Source organism: Hermetia illucens, chromosome 3 (genome assembly GCF_905115235.1).
Source record: "Hermetia illucens chromosome 3, iHerIll2.2.curated.20191125, whole genome shotgun sequence".
In the NCBI taxonomy this organism is placed as follows: domain Eukaryota; kingdom Metazoa; phylum Arthropoda; class Insecta; order Diptera; family Stratiomyidae; genus Hermetia; species Hermetia illucens.
The window spans coordinates 178,808,456-178,829,398 of record NC_051851.1 but is presented as its reverse complement, the minus strand read 5'-3'; the positions used below and the strand labels follow the sequence as shown (position 1 = coordinate 178,829,398).

The window sequence follows — 20,943 nt, the reverse complement described above, 5'->3', positions numbered from 1 at the left end:
TAATTTCTCCTATCTAGGGTCGAAAATCACAACCGATAACAGTTACGATGATGAAATCCGCGGACGGTTGTTGTCAGCCAACAGAGCCTATTTCAGCTTACAAAAACTGTTCCGCTCGAAACGTCTCAAGACAATGATCTTGCCAGCCCTCGTGTATTCGACGGAAACTTGGGTTCTTAGCAAGAAAAATTGCGAACTCTTGGTCGCGTTCGAGAGAAGAATTCTCCGAAGAATTTTTGGCCCCATACATGAGGATGGACGATTCCCTAACCTACATAATGACGAAATCTATGAGCGATACCATGACCGTCAGGTTGTGGATAAAATCCGGCTCAATAGATTACCGTGGGCGGGTCGCTTAATCCGTATGGATGATGATGATCCAGCCCGGAAAGTCTATAAGGGCAATCTCTATGGTAGGAAAAGAAGATGAGGCCGATCTTGCCTGAGATGGCGTAGGTCAGGACGCCAGACAGCTTTTAGGGATATCGAATTGGTGGACTTCGGCGCAAAACTGGGATGTCTGTAGTTCCTTATTAAGGGATGCCTAGGCCGGTTACCGGTTGTTGCGCCGTTGATGATGATAAAATTTGGGCCTCAAATGCATCACATATAGTTTTATTTTCGAATAATGTTAATTATAGTGTCGTTTATTAACATGGTTCATAAATTCAACAAAATTTTCTCTTAAGTTTACCCTAGTTTTGCAATACAATGCAGAGATAGGAGTCATAATGTAGGCGAAAAAAACTGAAAAGTTTCATGCAAATTTTACTACAAATAACGAATCGATAGTGGGGTAAACTGCATTCAGATTTACTTTACTCTTTGAAATCGTTTATATACGTATTCATTTGACTTGAGAATATTATTGTATATTTCCTCTACTTTTCCTTCCAATTTACATAAACATTTTTTCTTCCATTCTATTAGGCATTCAGCGAGATCAGCGGAATTATCACTATGTTCTATGTTGTTCGCGCTTTGAGTCCTTATACCGAATACGAATTTTTCGTAATAGCTGTAAATAATATTGGCCGCGGACCACCCTCCGTGCCAGCGACTTGTACCACCGGTGAGACTGGTAAGTAAAAGTTCTCGAGTTACATTTATGATTTTCAAATATCAAGATTTTCTCAAGATACGAAGGATTTGAAGGCAAATTTGGAAGAAAAAAATTCTGAAAAGTCAAGATCCTAACTAGTGTCGAAATTCACTGTAAAATTGAAGTGATAATTGAAGAAATTCAAATCTAATTGGCTTAAAGATTAAAAAATTGAAATGTGCTAAAAAATTTAAACTAGTTTCCGAATTGTATCTCAAATTCATTCAAATCGAAATTAACTTAAAAAAAAATTCGATTTACTAAAAGATAAATCTGGAAAAACTATTTTTGAATTTTGATTGAATATGATAAATGGAAAATTGAAAATCTAACAATTTTTTTTCAACAATTTTTTCGTCACGTTCATTTCATTTGAATCATTCAATCATGTTTTCTTACACGCAATCTCAAATTTGAAAAAAAAAAAAATAAACAAATCTCTGTGGATGCTAATTTTCGTTACGCACACATTCCACTTACTCTCTTAACATACCACATCCAAACTAATTGCAAAATAAAATAATGTAAGTGTTCAATATTGTAGTGTTTTTGTGAATAAATTTTGTCACCATTAATTTCATTTAATTTTCTAGATATGTATCTATAATATTTATTTTTATCTCTGGAGAAGTTTAGTTTTAGGGCATATTTCATAGAATGATAGTTAATTTTTTTTTATCTCCATTTTTTCCTGCAACACATATTTTTGTACTTTTTGCACTGAAAGCTATCTTTGAAATGTTTAGATTTACGTCAATGTTTTATCTATGATTTTAGTGTGTTGATAGAGGGTTGATGATTATTAATGCTTTGTATATTTTCTTTCATTCAACTCAAATCATTTCATGCATACAAAATCATTAGGTGATTTCGCATTTGGAGGTGCCAGTAAGTTATCGCTTGTGTATTCAAAATGAGATAAATGAATTTAAAGCAGGTTTTACCTACACATGTGAAGAAAAATGGTGTTAGGAATATATTTTTGTTTGTTGAGTTGTTAGCGCCAATTTTTTAAGAAAAGTTTTTGTTCCAATTCAGAAAATATCTTTATATTTTACCCTCACACAATCTTAACCCGTATTTCCATTTTATCTTCGTTATGATACATATTCTTGGTTGTAGATTATAATCTCCTTTATTCTGTCCAAAATCCCTCTTTTTTTTTGTTTGGGGGGGGGGGAGGGGGGGGGGGGGGTTAGGTGAATGCATTTACGCACACAGTGTTGGACTCCCGATTCGGTACGTCGTCGGACTACCAACTAAACACCTCCCCATCGTCAGAGAGCTAGCCTGGAACCATTTGTCACATTACTTCGGGTTAGTCCCCGAACTCTCCCACCTTGCGGAGCCTTCAAATCAGGCAATTCCTTTCACCAACGGGAGGGGAGAGGAGGAAAGGAACCCCCTGCCATCTGGCTCCTCCACCGGTCGAGTTCTACCTTCTTAGCAACGAGAAGGGCCCGAACGTAATGGACAACACGGTTCCACCTGTCAGCAGTCCTCAGCATCTCTTCGACAATGTTGTCTGGAGAGAGATCCTCTGTGTTTAAATAGAGCTGCTGACGAACTCCCTCCCACCTTCCACAAGAACAAAAAGTGTGGTGGGCGTCGTCCACAACTCCATTGCAACACACACAATCCGGAGAACGCGCCTTTCCAATCTTGTGCAGGTAAGAATGAAAACCTTCATGCCCACTTAAAAATTGGGTAAGGAAATAGTCAGTCTCACCATGCTTCCGATTCAGCCACGCACCTAAGTTGCCGATGAGCCGCGCAGTCCATCTGCCTCTAGTTTGATTTTGCCAAGAGAGCTGCCACTCGTCTAAAGTGTGTTGCCGTTCTTCGCGAGCAACCACCTCCTTTGGCTCATCTCCCTTGCGCTTGTATATGGCCTGACGCTCCCTAGCAAGAAGGGCAACGTGGATAACTCCCACGATCACCATCACGGCCGGTTCAGAGACAATGCGGTACGCACACGCCACCCGTAAAGCTCCCCGTCTCTGTACTTGCGCGAGGCATTTACGATATACCTCCTTTTTAAGAGCGCCAGCCCATACCTCTGCGCCGTAGAGCAGGACAGACTGCGTTGAGCTCATCAGGAGACGTCGCCTACTAGACGTAGGACCCCCAATCTTTGCCATTAGCCTACTTAACGCCGAAACTCCAGCCGCAGCCTTGTTCGCTGCTGCTTGGATTTGCTCAGAAAAGCTCATGTTTGAGTCAACAGTCAACCCGAGGTACCGCTGATTTTGACTCGAAGATCGACTCGCCGAACGATATGGGACGCAGGGTCAGAATTCTCTTTTTAGTCAGGATGACTACTTCGGTTTTTTCCTGTGCAAGGTTGAAACCATGAGTAGTCATCCATCCGATTACCCGTCGCATCAATATGCCGAGTCTGCTTTGCGCCTGTTCGACAGTGCGTCCAGCAACAAACGCTGCGACATCATCTGCGTAGCCGACCAGGCGCGACTCTTCTGGCATGTCGAGTTTAAGCAGACTGTCATAGGTAGCGTTCCAGAGGTCCGGCCCTAGGATGGATCCTTGTGCTACCCCCGACGTGACCTCCATCCACCTTTGACCCTCTAGTGTTCCTCAGATAGTCCCTCAAAATCTGTAAGAGATAGTTCGGCACTTTGAAGGTATTGTCTAATGTGCCTAGAATGTCTTTCCATCTTATGGAATTGACGGCGTTTCTGACGTCAAGCGTTACGAGGAGCACCACCCGTCGAGTTCGGCGGCTATGTGCCTCTGCTCGTCGAACGGCGTCCACAACCTGCATGACAGCATCAATTGTCGATTTCCCTGGCCTAAAAGCAAACTGCCGGGGAGATAAATCTCCGGCAGCGCGTATCGCTTCAGCGAGTCTACTTCTGATGAGCTTTTCGAGCACTTTCCCAGCAGTGTCAAGCATACATAGTGGGCGGTATGAAGACGGCAATTCGGGATCGCCTTTCCCTTTAGGGATCAGCGCAAGCCTCGCAACTTTTCAACGAGCAGGGAATGCGCCGAGCAGTAGGTCTGACCGGTGTTGGAATACCAGTTTTTATACCTCTGCTGGAATACCATCGGGCCCTGGCGTCTTCTTGTTTTTCATAGAGAGGGCTGCCTGTTCCAACTCTTTTATAGAGAAAAGTGGACAGTCCTCTGCGCTTTCCGCGCCGGCGTCACGGGATTACCGGCATATTGCCGGAAGTGCTAAATGCCCGAAATTTTGGAAGGCGCTGACTTCAATGAAAAAGTGACGTTTATTCAAATAAACCTCAATCATTGTAGGGTCGTCAAGATTTACTCGAGCATACAAACACCTTTCAGAAAGGGGGTCTGCTCAATCGTAGACCTAACTTTTCTCAGGGATCAGCGCAAGCCTCGCAACTTTTCAACGAGCAGGGAATGCGCCGAGCAGTAGGTCTGACCGGTGTTGGAATACCAGTTTTTATACCTCTGCTGGAATACCATCGGGCCCTGGCGTCTTCTTGTTTTTCATAGAGAGGGCTGCCTGTTCCAACTCTTTTATAGAGAAAAGTGGACAGTCCTCTGCGCTTTCCGCGCCGGCGTCACGGGATTACCGGCATATTGCCGGAAGTGCTAAATGCCCGAAATTTTGGAAGGCGCTGACTTCAATGAAAAAGTGACGTTTATTCAAATAAACCTCAATCATTGTAGGGTCGTCAAGATTTACTCGAGCATACAAACACCTTTCAGAAAGGGGGTCTGATCAATCGTAGACCTAACTTTTCTCAGCCCTGCACTGGCACGCGGTATGTCCTGATGCGGTTACACCGACAGCGATCATCAGGCAATCTTCCTTGGGCTATGGGTGGAGTCACCGGGCAGAAGACCCTCATGCTCGAAACCAAGAAAGATGTCAGTCTGTTCCGCTAAAGCTCTGGATGAGCAGACCTTCATGGAAAGAGCTCGCCATGTGGCCCAATGTATCGCCAAAGCATGTGACGCGTCCATGCCGAGGAGGTGTTCATTCCCCAGTAGAAGACCAAACTACTGGTGGAATGCTGAACTGGCCAGTCTTCGATCAGCCTGTCCCCGAACCAGAAGAGCGGCTCAAAGAGCGGTAGGCAGAATCGACCAAGGGCTTTTTGCCCTTGGTCCCGCCTATAAGGAAGCTCGCAAAACCCTCAAGCTCGCCATCCAACGGAGCAAGAGGGAATGTTTTAAGGAGCTCTGTTCAGAAGCGCGGGAGCGCCTATAGAATCGTGATGGGGCGATTCAGAGTTCGATCCACTTCGCAGATCACGTCCCCTTCACTCTTGTTAAAAATTATCCAGGGGTTATTCCCTCAGCAAGAGGAGGGCATAGACAGCTCCAGCGACCTTTGAACGACACGGCAATGCCGCCAGTCGCCAGCGAGGAGCTGCTGGAGATCTGCGCTAGGATAGGAGATAACAAAGCTCCGGGTCTGGATCCAGACCGGACATGTTCGCTGAGTTGTTCGAAGCGTCCATATCCGAGGGGATATTTCCTGCATCATGGAAACGACAGAAGTTGGTGCTACTGCCTAAGGCTGGCAAATCTCCAGGTGAGCCAACCTAAAGCCAGATCAACCATTGATGCCAACAACATGGTTTGGCCGAAGTTGCAATTCACGGAAAGGGTAGTACTAGCAAATATTGCATAATAGTGACCCTGGATGTGAGAAATGTATTCAATTCGGCCAATTGGAACCTAATACGGGCATCTCTGGCAAATATTGGTGTTCCCGCTTATCTTGCAGCTATTTTCAACAGCTATCTACAAGAGCGGAGGCTTTGGTATGACACCGATGACGGACCTCAGGAGTACGTTGTCTCCGCGGGTGTCCCACAGGGCTCAGTACTGGGCCCACTGCTGTGGAACATTATGTACAACCATGTTCTTAATCTTCCCCTTCTGGAGGAGGTCACGGTGGTGGGCTATGGCGATGATATAGCGCTGGTTGTTGTCGCAAAGTATCTCGAAGATGCTGAGTTATACTCATACGAAGCGATCAGTGCTATTAGTGGTTGGCTAGAGAGTTCTGGTCTGACACTTGCGGAGGAAAAAACGGAAGCGGTCCTCATCACCAAGCGCCGTAAAAGAAATTTTGTCCGTATTCAAATTCGGAATTATATCATCACTTCTAAACCTGCGATCAAATACTTGGGAGTGATGATCGATGGGAAGCTTAGCTATAAGCCACACGTGCAGTATGTCTATGACAAAGCATTCACTGCGAGTGTGGCCCTGGCAAGAATGATGCCGAACGTGGGAGGGTCACGGCATGCTATCAAGTTGCTTATAGCTAGGGTAGTTAGTTCGATCCTGCTCTATGCAGCTCCAGTTTGGGGGAAGGCAGGTTACATTTAACGCTAACAAACTAAGTTCAGTCTACAGAAGAACAGCCCTAAGGGTGTGCTGGGCATTCAGGGCTGTCTCAGATGATGCGGCATTCGTCATTTCTGGAATGATGCCCATTGACATCTTGGCAGATGAGATGATGAATGTCTATAATGCGCAGACGGAGAACGCCGAAAGGGAGAGATCGCTAAATATATGGCAAGAGCATTGGGAACGTTCGGGAAAGGGTTGATGGACACACAGGTTCATCCCTGCCATAAAGGAGTGGTTGGGGAGACGGCACGGTGAGATTAATTATAATCTTATTCAGTTTCTCACGAGGCATGGAGGATACCGCCAGTACCTGTTCAGGTTTAAACTAGATACCTCACACGATTGTCCAAACTGCGATGGAGTCCCAGAGGACCCAGAGCATGTATTCTTCTACTACTCAAGGTTTGTGGAGGAAAGGAAGGCCCTAGAGAAGACCCTCGGAGAGGTGCTCGTACCAGAGAATCTCGTGCGGATTTCCACCCCGTAAAAAAAAACACAAAGAAAAAAAGACAGACAGACAGACAGACACTGCTACCACTACTACGACCACTGCAAGAGACATTCTCGCGTCTAAATATCGTACTTGCGAACTCTGGGGGAGCCAACACATACCGAAGGAGAGAATTATATTCGGTAGTAGACCTCATTTTCGTCAGTGACACCCTTATCAAAGACTTGCAGTGGCATGTTAGCGAAGAGTACACACACAGCGATCATCAGGCTATTGTCTTCCAAACCTCGCGTAGGAATTACATGAAGCCACAAAAAAGAATAACGATGAGCTGGGTAACTAACAAATTCGATGAAGAAATGTTCAAGGAGGTACTTCTAGATGACACATTAGTATCGGGAAGCGCACAAGAAAAAGCTTTACAGGCCGCTGAAAAATTGCAGCGGGCATGCGATGCCTCTATGCCACAGCGTAGCGCTTTCCGAAGACGAAATCCCAATTTCTGGTGGAATTCAGAAATTGAGGAATGTCGGAAAAACTGCCTCAGAGCTAGGAGATGCTCCCAGCGCAGAAGAAATCAACCTGAATTCGTTGAGCTGCACATGCAATACAAGAACGCGAGGAAAAAATTGCAAGTAGCTATCACGAAGAGAAAATCCGAACATTTCAAGCGGATGTGTACCGAAGCTGATTCTGATCCATGGGGTGGTGCCTACAGGTCTGTAATGTCATCACTGAAAGGCAAGCGCTCCCCACCGATTACCTGTCCAAAATTACTACAAAACATAGTGGACACTCTCTTCCCAGAGGATGTGAACTACACAAATCTGCCTAAAGTTCATGTAAACCCTAACGAAATTCCTGAAGTGCTAGAAGAGGAAATTTTTGATGCAACAAGGAAATTCGCTGAAAATAAGACCCCAGGGCTCAATGGAATCACGAATATCGCCCTGAAAGTGTCAGCCAGGTCAGCACCAGGTATGCTTGCCAAAATTTTTACGGCATGCCTTAGAGAAGGAGAATTCCCCGAGAAATGGAAGCTGCAAAAGTTGATACTTATTCCGAAGCCAAGTAAACCATTGGGAGACCCCTCCTCATATCGACCGATATGTTTGGTCAATACCATGGGTAAACTATTTGAACGAGTATGATACAACAAGCCCATACGGGGTGCGCAGGGAAGAGTGCCCTCACAATGCGGTCCATCTGCTCGGCCTTAAGTGAACAGGGTTTCCGCAGAGCCCCAATCTTTCGAGTTACCAGTTTGTAACCGAATCCCCACGGATCCCCATTCACCTCGTCGACCAGATCTTGCCAGCAGCGAGCTTTGCTCTTGTTTATTGCGCTGCGGAGTCTCCTTTTGGCTGATTTGTACTCCATCATTATGGTACATGCTTCCCCCCCTGTCGCCTAGACGTTGTGTTAAGGGGCGAAGGCTGTGACACTTCTTCCGGAGCTCTACGATTTCCACTGTCCACCAATACATGAAAGGTTTGCCGCGCCTAGATGTCTTTCTGGGCATGGAGGCTCCGCAGACCGTCGTTATCAGGTTCATAACTGAATTTACGATAGTGTCAGCTGCGGCGCCACCGCCCCCAGGAGTACCCTTCAGCGTGGCCCCACCTGTTCCCAGAGTTTCGACAAACTTCCCGGTGTTACTTTCGCGACGTTCCATACACAGAAAGATCGCTGGGGTGGCGCACATCGAGAGTTTGTGTCCACCACTTCGAAAGCAATGTATTGGTGGTCACTTGCCGAAAAGTCTTCCAGAACTCGCCACCCGTCCACCAGCGACACCAGTGATTCCGACGCGAAGGTTACGTCTGGAATGCTTCCTTCGCAGCCCGGGCGTCGAAACGTTGGGGTGGATCCGGTGTTTAGAACTACCAGTTCTGTTCTCGCCTCCACTTCCAGAATTCGATCCCTTCTGGAATCTGTGTGAGGCATGCCCCATTCAAGTGCCCTAGCATTGAAGTCACCCCCGACCAGGATCCGCCCATCCGTGCTTAAGATAGCGTCCTCCAAAGCATCAAGCCTTCGACGAAAGTCCGGCATCGTCTCATTCGGCGTAAGATAGATACATTAACACTTTAAGATCTACATTTGTTACCAACCGCCCATTCCTTAGTATTATCTGAAAATGGAAAAATAAGAAATTCGGCGTCATCCCGAATTCGTGCCGAATTTTTCAGGAAAGGGGACCTCTTTTCTCCCAGTGCAAAATATATTCGATTCCTGTTGGTCTTTTTGCATTGAAATTATTCAGCTGCCCGGAAATTCTTCCTTCAAATTGTTCACTTTTTCACTTAAACTTTCAGGATTCTTCGGAATCTTGCCATTTTTTTCTCGACCAGCTGCTTGGAAGCGTTATTTCCAGTCGGTTCTCTTTGATATATACCACCATATACAAATTGCTCGTGAAATTTATGAATTCTAGAGAACATTATTTGCATCAACTTGCATTGCTTCCTTCTGTTTCCAGTCTCGTCTAACTTTTCCCATTCCTGTCTAACTTGCCTCTCTATTTCATTGGGTTTTTATTTCTATTTTCTTATTCCCATCCTACTATTCGTCGGGTCGTCTTCTCCTTTCGAATATCCAAACTTAAATTCGTTTCTGTGTAAATTAATTCGACTTGCATGTTTTTGCATTCATTATTTGGTAATTTGCATCTTTCAGCACTCGCCATTTTCAACATGGGGTGGTAGTGTTGAGTTTTACTGGTTACAGATATATTGGTACTTATTGTGAAGTACTATATGCAGGAGTTAACCCTGTGTACTGTGAACATGTTCTAGTCTGAATATTTAATGGCGCCGACATAAGGGGAAACACATAAAACTTAGTGAACCGCAGGACTCAATACCCTTACAGTAGAGTTCAGTTTAATTCGTTTCCATTTGGTCAATTAAAATGCTTAACAAAAGATGGTGGTCTCCAGTAAAGTAATCTTTTAAAAGTGTGTGTTCTCCATTGCTTCCAAGTATAACTTGTTTTTTGTTGAACTGTTTAGAAAGAACTACATTTCCCTAGAATCGAAAGTCCCCAATTGCTAGATTGTGGGCCTCCTCAATTTAAAAAACAATCTTCATGGTATCAAACCTTCTGATTCAATGTTATTTAAGCTATGTCGAAGGGACGCCGACTTTTATTGGCCAAGATATCTATGGGGATTGTCTTTGCATACCCGGAGTGCACTTAGTCGATACGTCATTCCTAGTTTTCCGTAGTTTGATTTGTTTTCCAGAACAGTTACCCAAACTGAAGCTGCGTAGAGTAGCACGGAATTAACCCAACCCCCAACTTGGAGGACCAGTTGGTATAATTTGTTACATTTTTAGGCGCGGGAGACTCGCCTTCATCCTTCTCCGTCGCTTTTCGTTAAGAAAGAGCTCCCAGTGGTCGCCACGTGAAGGTGGTCATAGGGTTTTGGTATTAGAGCTGTTGGTGTTGGTTCAGCAGGCGTTTCCCAGGTTTTATGCTCCATCGTGGGTACCAATCCACATTTCGCCCTGGAACCTATACTACCCTTTGACTACCACGGAATTAACTACCCTTGAAATAAGACGACGTCGACTTTGTCTTGGTCCATCAATGTTCGGTAGTATCCTCGAGATCGCTACAGCGATGGAAGGCGCTTTAGTTGCGGCCCACTCAATGTGTTAAAGTTGAGCCTTCTGTCAATCATTACTCCCACGTGTTTAAGCGATGGTTGGGGGTAAATTGTTTATTCACCAACTTTAATTTTCACAGTTGTGCCCTTTCTTCTTTTGCTAATTAGCACTAGTTAGGCCGGGCTTTTTCAGCGAGGAATTGATCGCCCATATCAATTCATTTGCGTAGGACTTGATCTAGTCTAAATGTTTTGCAGCTACTGTGACCCCGATCTTGTCCGCAAAGCCAGTGGTTGTCACGTTGTTAGGAAGGCATAGCGTCAATATTCCATCGTACATAATTAACCACAATATGAGACCTAAGACAGAATCCTGTGGTGCCAGGTAACCTCATCGGGAATAATTTCAGTCCATCGTCCGAGTCGGAGTATAATCTTCTTCCAAGAAAAAAGTTATATGGGATTTGTTCATTTCATTATCGCGAGGCACCGTTCATTGTCCTTTATTGTCGGCCAACACTCAGAACCATAGAGGGCGACAGACCAAACGACACTGCAGTTCTCCGTTGGCTGAGAGCATTGACCCAAGATATTTAAATCGCTCAGTTCTGGGTAGGTCATTGCTATTGACAGTGACAGGCACTATTTCATGGAAACCGGTTGTCAAAAATTCAGTTTTGTTCAAATTCAATCTGAAACTATGTTGGATGAGGCGATCATTCGGTTTTTGGACAAGGGTCTCAAGATCAGCTTTACTATAAGACGGAAAACATCATCTGCATAAAGCAAGGTATAGGGCACTGGATCTTAGATGTCTAGTGTGACAGTGTCTACAACAGAACAAAGAGGAGTGGTAAGAGGTGTTTCCTTTATACGAGTGCTATGTGATATCAATGGATCTGCAACCGTAATGAGGAGTCTTTCTCTTTGGTGTTAGATGTTATTGATGTTAAGAGGGAGCGCCAGTCTGTTGCACAAATTTACAAATTTATTGCCATTTTTGTAGGGTTCCTTTTTATGCTGTCGAAGGTACTCGTTTTTGTTGCCTTTTATTTGTCCCCTGAGACCCGGCAGGCTAAAAGTCCAAAATATGGACCTGATACCACCCGCAAACTGAACCGACCGGACTAATGGAAGGCATTTAGCCTATGTTGTCAGGAACACACTATCGTTCTTGGTCAAAAAACGCCAAAACACGTATTTATTAAATTCGATTCTAATCGCTTCAAACACTTTATTGTCAGAGCCTACCCAAACAAGCTGGACACGTGATGCAAGCTTGACAATTGTTAGTCATTAATCATAACCTAAGGAACGTTTAGTAGTTATTGAGTTGGTAACAATTGATTTGAGTTGATATTATTTAATTAAGGGGATGATTTAAGTTAGTATTTTAAGTCATTACCGCGGTTTGATAATGGCCAACAGGATGCGTTTAGGTTCCAGTATACGAAATGTTGAGATCCGGAAAACAGGATGCATTGTAGAAACCAGGGTATACTAGTGTTGAAATTCAGAACACCTGGCTTCAGTTTCCTTTCAAACGGCTAAACCGGCTAAACCGGCTGGTTGCCCCTTTCAACCAAACGGGTTCCATCCCAAAACCAGTAAGCCGGTAGAAACTTGACGCACGATCATATAGAGGCTGCTTGGTAGACAAAAGGTAGTGGACACGGTGTGGCTGATATATTTCGCGCGACTGTATTAGCCACAGCGAACCGTTGGAGAGCCGAAGGATACGGTTTGGTCGATGCAGAGAAAAGGGAGGGGGGGGGGGGGGGAGAAGAGAGGGTAGGAAATGTTGTGCCGCCAAAGTGTAAGAGAACCCATATGTGTTATAATCTAATTCTAGCCTCCTTAAAGATGTATAAACGGCCGTCAATCATACAGGGATTTCTCATCAAGAAGTTTTTTTTATGGTTAAAAAACTCGAAACGGAGCAAGTCATAATCCCATTCCCTATGGCAATGTTCCTGAATTGCTTTACGAACATCCACAGGGGAAGATTTGACCTGGTATAATCAGACCTCAGAGCCTTACGAGCCTTACGAACCTCAACGTAGGCAAGTTCGTTTAGTGGATACTCCGCATGAGCCGGGTATCATAAAATTTTCAGTTAGTTAAAAAGGTCAGAAGCAAGAGCATGTATTTAACCCACTAGGTAATACGATAGCGCAGTTTGTTTCAGTAATTTACAAGTGTGGGGAGCCTGTAATGATAGCAAATTTCTCCGCACCCATTTTGAAGGCCATATTGATGGCCTGAAGAACGCAAAAAATTTCAGCAACCAAGACCGTACTCACTTTCAAAGAAGAACGTGAGACATGCATCCTCTCAGGACCACTTATAGCGCAGGCAGATCCATCACTCGTGAAAGCAGCGTCCGATCCAATGACCAGAAAACCACAAGACAACGGCGCCATCCAAGTCATACGACCGAATAGCCTGAAGCTTGTTAGAGGTTGTGGAAATAACGTTGGGAATTACGAGCAAGCTTTGGAAAGACTTATAGATCGAGCACAGACCATTATCAGCCACCAATTGATGCGTTTTAGAATTCTTTTCCTTTAATTTAAGAAGTTCTTTGGCTGTCAGAAGAGTCTTTTTGAAATGGAGTAGTGATCCTTCGGCCGAAACAAAGAGCTGGGGTAAGGGAATGGTTCTGGTCAGCCTTAACCATATTCTCAAGATATAAATGGATATTGAGTTAAGTTTTTTTTCAAAGTACTTTGGAGGGTTCATAGTGGATGTGGCGGTATATTCTATGATGGGCCTTACCAAGGATCTATAGATATTAATAGCCTTTTGGGGTGGGAGACCCCAAAAAAAACCCGTTGAAAAATTAATCAACCTACCAACCTTGAGGGTTTTAGGAATAATAGAGTTCAAGTGGTCTCTTACCCGCTTGTGAACGGGACAAAGGCTGAAAGAAAATAATTTCCTATAGAACACGTCTTCGATATTTCCCTAATTAAAAAATAATGGATTTAACATTGGTAAAGGCATGGTTATTAATTTGAACGAGCAAGGGTGTTAATCCGGTTCTTTTTAAGGAGATAGATTTGGATTTGGTTAAGTTAATCGATAGGCCCAACCTATGGGATTCCGCGACGAACGCATTCACCTGAATTGGCAAACAGGAGATCAAAATCCAATAATCTGCAGTGACCAATACGAAAAAATCGTCCGCATACTGGAAGATTTCAATGCCATCAGGATCCTGTATAAATATTAAACAGCATTGGTCTTAAAACGCATCCTTGTGGAATGTCATTGTCTACTTAAACACAATCTAGTTCTAGCTGAAGTCGTCGATTGGACATTATCCTTGACACCCATAAAACAATTTCAGCAGGAGAAAGGAAATACTGCCCAGCAAGAAGATCAAGATGTTCAAGGGAGATAGTCTGTTTACGAGGACGATCCGATAAGTACTTAGCCTCCAAAATAAAAACGAAAATTTTGGAAAAGTTGCTATTTATTTCTAAACATAGTCTCCATTTAGCTTGATACACTTGACCCGGCGATGCTCCAACTTTAACCCTTCTGAAAAATAAGCTTTTCGAGGTCTGCAAAGTAAGCCTTCGTGGCGGAAATGACCTCCTCATTCGACTCAAATTTCTGCCGGCGAGTGACTTTTTAAATTCCGAAATAAAAAGAAGTTGCACGGAGCCAAATCTGCAGAATACGGTGAATGGGGTAGCAGTTTGTACCCTAATTCGACCAATTTGGCCGTGGTGACGGCGGAGTTGTGAGCCGGTTTGTTTTCATTGAGGAAGAGTAGTTCTTTCTTCGCCAAATGGGACCTTTTTTCAGCAATTCGTCGTCGAATCGGCCCAATAATTCGGTGTAGTAGGGCCCTATGACGATTTTGTCTTTCTTCTGGTAATCCGTCATCACCATCATCATCGGCATCCCGGCGATACAGCAGTTTTTGCCTTCTTTAGAGCACGTTCCCCGGGCGAAGTTCACTGTTTCAACTGTTCCTTGGTCTCCAGTGTATACCCGTGAAGCCATGTCTCGGTCACGCATAAACTCCTTCGAATTGCGCTTAAACAGTGTCAAACATTGGTCTGAAGTGGTCTCACGGTTGCGCTTGTTGTCCGTAGTGAGCAAACGCGGCAGGATATCACTCACGAGGTCTTTTGAGATGCCTACTGTTTCAGCTATCTCGCGCACCTTCAATCAGCGATCGCCCATACCAGATCGTGGATCGTAATAGCCGTTTCGGGGCGCCTGAGCATGGCTCATTAAAAATCGACGTGAGACCCACGTTGAAACTCGTTAAACCAATTTTTTATGATTGCCAGCGCGAGAGCAGGCTCGTCATATAATGATCCAAGCGCTCTTTGATTTCACTGTGCGATTTCTCTTCAAAAACAGAAATCAAATCACCGACCGATTTATTTCTAAAACTCGCGGATACGCCCACTTCCACACATGGTGTTACAGAACGCCATTCAGCCAGGTATTTTTAATTTGACACGTTCTGTAAGCAAAGCTCTAGAAAGTACTTAAATAAACGAAATAAATCTAAAGTCGCGGACGTGAGTGAGATCTTAAACTCTTTTGGGGGTCGGTATTATTCAAATGATTCACCATTTAGCCAGCATCGATTTTCGTATCCATACAGTTGTGGAATTCTATAATTTCAATGCGTGCGGTCTCACCGAGGATGTAACATATCGTAAGTGATGCCATCAACTCCGGGAGCAGATTTAATACTGTATTTGGAGAGCACATCGCATCAATCAAGTCGGGTCAGCAGACAAGAAAGGTTGTGGTAAATAAGGTAGGTCGCCTCAGACGAGAGCCAACGCAAGGGTTGGTGGTATTGGGCCCTCAGGATATAAAGGTATCAGATATTGTATTCGCCATTCCAGGCGAATCCTAGCTGAGTTTCCGGCAAGAAGTTCCAGAGTCATTCTATTTAAGTCCAGAAATCCTTTATATTGGAGGAATGGCTGATTTTCTCGTTTTTGGTAGTCCAATGTTGGTACTACGCCTCGCGAGCTTTTCGTTCCCATTCATCGGAAGCTTTCCTGAATAAATCAAAACATGTAGGAGTGGCAGCCATGGTACTGCCAAGGATAGAATCCTCTTCTTTTTCTTCGGCCTTTGTTCCGTTCTCAAACGAGGTCGACTCATCATGATCAGTTTCGCCATTTGGTTCTATCGAATGCCTGGCCTAGATGCAATCATATGGCTTTTAAATCCCCACCTAGCGTATCAAGTCACCTCTGTTTTCGCCGGAATTTACAAATTACAAGGCCGTAACATCGAAGACGCCGCTGTGACAAGCAACAACGGTACCAGTCTATACCAAGTGCATGGCTTAGCATTCATACTGGTGGGTGCACGACCTGCCTAAATCTGTACCGAACTAAGGAGTACGGCACCCGTGTTGAAACGCAACACCACGCCGAGGCCCGAAGGTCTCTTCTCGCTTGAGCATCACCACAGCCTCCATGAAGCTCCCACTAGGGGGTCAACCGCAAACAACCGAGCTGTACTCATATACGACAGGAATTCTCCCGAAGTATATGAGTCCAGGGGCTACCTCGGTTCCCATGGTACCAGTATACCCCTGGTAAGGTTTCGTGGTCGAAGCCACTTCAGATGAGTCCCCGTGCAGACTCGGGTTTGATCGCCCTAATTAAGCCTTGGAGCATTCGCCTACTGCATCACGGCCGGCAAGCCAATGCGATACAGCGTTTCCCGGTACCACCACGTGCAGGTTCTTCTCGGCCACTTGGTTTTGGTTCTGGTTCAGCCGACAGGGTTGCCGCCCCGTCTTCCTCCCCGCCACCTCTGAGCACCTCATTTCGGATGTGATCAAAACGTGTCACGCCACTAGTCCAACGCAACATCTTCGTCTCCATTACCGCAAGACGCCGTTCATTGTCTTTTATAGTCGGCCAACACTCAGAACCATAGACAGCGACAGGACGGACGACATTGCGGTAAATTTTAGATTTGAGACGTTCGTTGATAGGATAGAATAGCAAAATGAATTTGAACGTTGTCGGTCAATGAAATGCTTCATAATTTTTTTGGATTTCTTTCGTCATCGTTGAACCAAGGGCATAGTGCCATAAAGGACTTCTTTCTCCGTGAATGAAATGGGAATCCTTTTCACATTTCTTTTGCAGAAAACATAATGGTATAGGATGAAGGCTCTTAGACATTTTTTGACGGTATCAAAAGCGACATGAAACCGTAAGAAAAAACACTTTTGGCGCCGGTAATGCCACTGATAGTAATCAGATGTCCGAAACCAAAAATTGGCACGTTCGAAGCGTCGTTAACGCGAATTACATGGCCATACCAGCGAAGACGCTTCTCTTGCAATTCTTGCACGATTGATGCGACTCCGGTCCCGGATATCCTTATTTCATTGCAGCTAATCGTTGTGTAGACGAATTCTTTGGTTACCTGTCCCTATTCAGCAACCGAAATATGCTTAAGAGGACAAGAAAACAATCCAACCAAAATCAAGCAAACACTAACCAATCAATCGCAAAATGCTCATATTGACATATGGACGTCCTCGTAGTTTACATCTCTCAATCCTACTTATGTGCGTTCGGTCTATGCGTAGAACATTTTCTTAACCAATGAAGGACACAACAACTATTCCCTGGCATTTCCATGCCAAATGCTTGTCGTTTCGCTCAGCATTTAACCTATCGACCTATCGATGATCTCCTGTAGTACTCCTTACAGCCCCATCCAGTAAAGATGAACATAAAGAATTACTTGACATATTGCACCCAAGTGCGAGGTCTCGGGTTAGACTAATATCAATATCGACAACGAGGTCCCTGTAAGGTTGCCAACAATATGTAGTCGGTTGTTGCATAAATTCTTCTAATGTCCTGCCAAGAAACCACCTTGAGGGTGGCTAACAGATATCGTTTGAAATTATGGTCAGGGATACGTGTAGGATATGTAAATTTTCAGATTTATCGGATGTAATGGGAATAGGGTTGAAAATATTCGACATGAATGAATATGAGGTGGTTAGTGTAGCGTTATCAATTGTGTGTCATAATTCAGTGGAGTGATTGTGGTAATTTAGAGAGCTTGGTTAGGATGTTGATGGGCTATCGGTACTGATTGGCTTTGAAATATGCTTTGATATGAAGATTCCTTTTCGAAAGCGAACGGTTGCATCTACATAGGCCTGTCAAGGATGAGAATTATGTACTTCGTACTGTATTTTTTCAGTTGGTCAAGGACATCTTGCATGACTTATACGACTACTGTGGTCAGTTGTTCATAGGATCATCCTTCATCAGATCCAGAACCATTGCTAATTTACTCAATATAACTACAATTCCTAGAACTTTTCCTTACTGAATTCATAAAATCATTGCTTAAAGCGTCGGGTCCCTTGTCCAATTAACCCAACTCCTTTGTTACTAATATGATTTGCCCCAATTTATAATATATAAAACACCATTACCTTCAATAAATGTTGCTATCATTCTATTACTATTCTAAGGTAGGCTGATGTCTTTATTTTGGTACTAATCTGAATATATTCCCTTTCCTTCCGAATGAACAGAAATGGAAAGTGCACCGAGGAACGTGCAAGTACGACCGTTAAGCTCATCGACAATGGTCATAACCTGGGAGCCACCTGAGACACCGAATGGACAAGTAACCGTAAGTGAATTTCGCATTAAACCCTCTCACTTTATGCTTCCCTGTACATCCCAACCCCAAAATCCCTATTAACCCTCAAACTACTACTGAAGCTGGCCAGGCGAAGCTATATCGACTAGTAAGGATTTAACCTGTTCCAATGGAAATTGTGCTCCGGACTAGAGTCGGGCGACATCTGGTTCGCTCTTTACGAAAATGTAACAAACAAAATTACATGCTTAATCAATACTACTCATTCCCGGAATGCTTGCATTCTCGTTGGGCACGTAGCAATGGGGTTACCCGAAAAACACGTTACTACACAACGAACGGAATCATGGACAATGTTTGTTTATTACATTTCCTGGCCACCTAGGTCAGCAGCCCAAGAAGGACGACGGCGCTATATAGGCGATGACCGAGGCTGTAGTGCGGAACTTAATAATGTCGTTCAGAATGAACACCCCAGCTAAATCGAGCCGGTGCGTTTCAGATGAAGAGCCTCTAACGCTGAACCAAGCTGGCCGAGTCCTCAGCAAACCATGTCCCTTGGAATCCTTTATTTCCAAATTGGTCCTTTTATTTTGACCTAATGAATTGGAATGTTTGCATTATCGATTGTGTGTGTTCTCGTGTAGTTGAGTTTTTGTCATAATGTAATCGAGCGGCCTAGAAATGTAGTACATGTCCTTACTCACTGCCAGGATATTTTTCTCATGTTACTCTTTTGTGTTTTAATGCAGGGCTACAAGGTATATTATACGACGAACCCAAATCAACCAGAAACATCGTGGGACTCACAAATCGTGGACAATAGTGAATTAACGACTATTTCTGACCTTAGACCCCAGGCTATTTATACGGTTCGAGTTCAAGCATTTACATCAATGGGTCCCGGTCCAATGTCCACGCCCGTACAAGTGAAAACACAGCAGGGTGAGTGATACATAGATATTATTGTGCAATAGGAATAGTGATATATTTGTTAAAATTCATGATTTAGGTGTTAATTCAACTATTTCCAAGGCTATGAACCATGCGAAGTAATTTTCCCATCTAAATTCATTGATGAATTTTCATTGCTTATTACCATATCTCATTTTGTCATATATCCAGTGTAATCAAAGGAAACAGTGGGGTAGATTTAAGTAAAGATATTACAATTTAAAAAAAAACACTAACGGTTGCCTCTAGGGAAAAGGCAACTCATCAGACGCTGCCTTACCTCTGCATTTGGAGCAGCGTAATCGAAAGTGCAAAAGGTGGAAAACGCTCCTTTATATTATCGCAAATCAAAGACAAGACTGCGAAGTTTAAACCACCATTACTTTGCATGAGGGATCCTAAGTCTACATCCACTTCATGTTGGACCGGACCAAATGGAGAGCAACTTACTCCAACGTTTTTCGGTCCACGGACCCATCGTTTGGGACATAGCACCCAAGCTTACAAAAAGAAAAAAAGACGGTTTTGTCCAAGGCAAGGGCAACTCATCAGACGCTGCCTCACCTCTGCCCTGGGAGCAGTGGGATACAATTTAGTTTCATTGAATGCAAAGATTCCAAATGTCCTGTATAGGCATAAACATATACAATTACGAATAGCTTCCAGAAATAGTTGAAGAAGGACTCATTTTTGGAGTATCTAAGGCCATTATATCCTACGAAGACTAGCAAAATTTACGCCTTTTTTGCAGCATTTTTGTCAAAGCGCTGGTACCCCTCATTCGCTTCAACGAACCGCCGCAGCAGTTTAACGCTTTTTTGATGATGAACGTTATAGATAGACAGGATGTTGATAGATTGGTATATGTAGTTACATTACAGACAAAGTGCCCGTAGTATCGGATCTTTTTTATGACAATTTTGGTCTTCCATACCTTTTTTTTTTTTTGAGGAGGTGAGAATCTTCAAAAGACTCTGGCCTGGGCACGCCAGAGTGTGGGATTTTTACCCACTAAAACCACCCCCGACTCCCCCCCTACCCCGTGGAACCAACTTTAGGTATTACATCACGGGGCGGAATTAGCTTACTTTAGCTAGGTCTCCTTCCGTCTACCCGCGGGGTTCGTAACCGCGTCTTCCTCACTTCTTCTGTTTTTCGCAGTTTTTCCTGGATTACAGCGATCATGGAATTGATCGCATCCCAGTCTTCCTGACAGGCTACCATTCTTCGGACAAAATTTTCCGGTGATAGCACTTCATCTAGAGTTTCCTCCAGGTTCCTCCTTTCTTCCACGAACCTAGGACACTGGAAGAAAACGTGCGCCGGGTCCTCTGGGACCCCGCAGTTTGGACAATTAGGCGAGGTGTCCAATTTAAACCTGTACAGGTATTGACGGTATCCTCCATGGCCGGTGAGAAACTGGGTGAGATTATAATTGATCTCCCCATGGTTTCTCTCCAGCCACTCCCCGATGGAAGGGATCAACCTGTAAGTCCAACGACCCTTTTCTGACTGGTCCCATCGCTGTTGCCACCTGCTTATGGATCTCTCCCTTTCGGCTTTTTTCACCTGAGATAAGGGAGAGATGGACCTGGTGTTATAAATGTTCATCATTTCGGTTGCCAGGATGTCAATCGGCATCATTCCCGAGATGACGAACGCTGCATCGTCTGAGACGGTCCTGAAGGCAGAACACACCCTTAGGGATGTTCTTCTGTAGACCGCACTCAATTTATGTGTATTGCCTAAAACCTGCAGTGCTTTTCCCCAAACTGGGACTGCATACAGCATGATAGAGTTCACCACCCTGGC

At 44.2% G+C, this 20,943-nt stretch overlaps 1 protein-coding gene across 15 annotated transcripts in view; it reads left to right on the top strand.

Moving 5' to 3' along the window:
• Positions 1-20,943, top strand: part of LOC119652655 (tyrosine-protein phosphatase Lar) — a 994,202-nt gene that overhangs the window by 898,058 nt on the left and 75,201 nt on the right. For 8 of the 15 annotated variants that reach the window (XM_038056909.1, XM_038056910.1, XM_038056920.1 and 5 more), the window contains 4 exons: positions 934-1,084; positions 1,970-1,993; positions 18,107-18,207; positions 18,930-19,122. In XM_038056909.1, coding sequence (XP_037912837.1) covers positions 934-1,084; positions 1,970-1,993; positions 18,107-18,207; positions 18,930-19,122 — 469 coding nt within the window. The remainder of the gene's footprint in view (positions 1-933; positions 1,085-1,969; positions 1,994-18,106; positions 18,208-18,929; positions 19,123-20,943) is intronic. The other 7 variants (XM_038056916.1, XM_038056914.1, XM_038056922.1 and 4 more) reach the window with 3 other exon arrangements.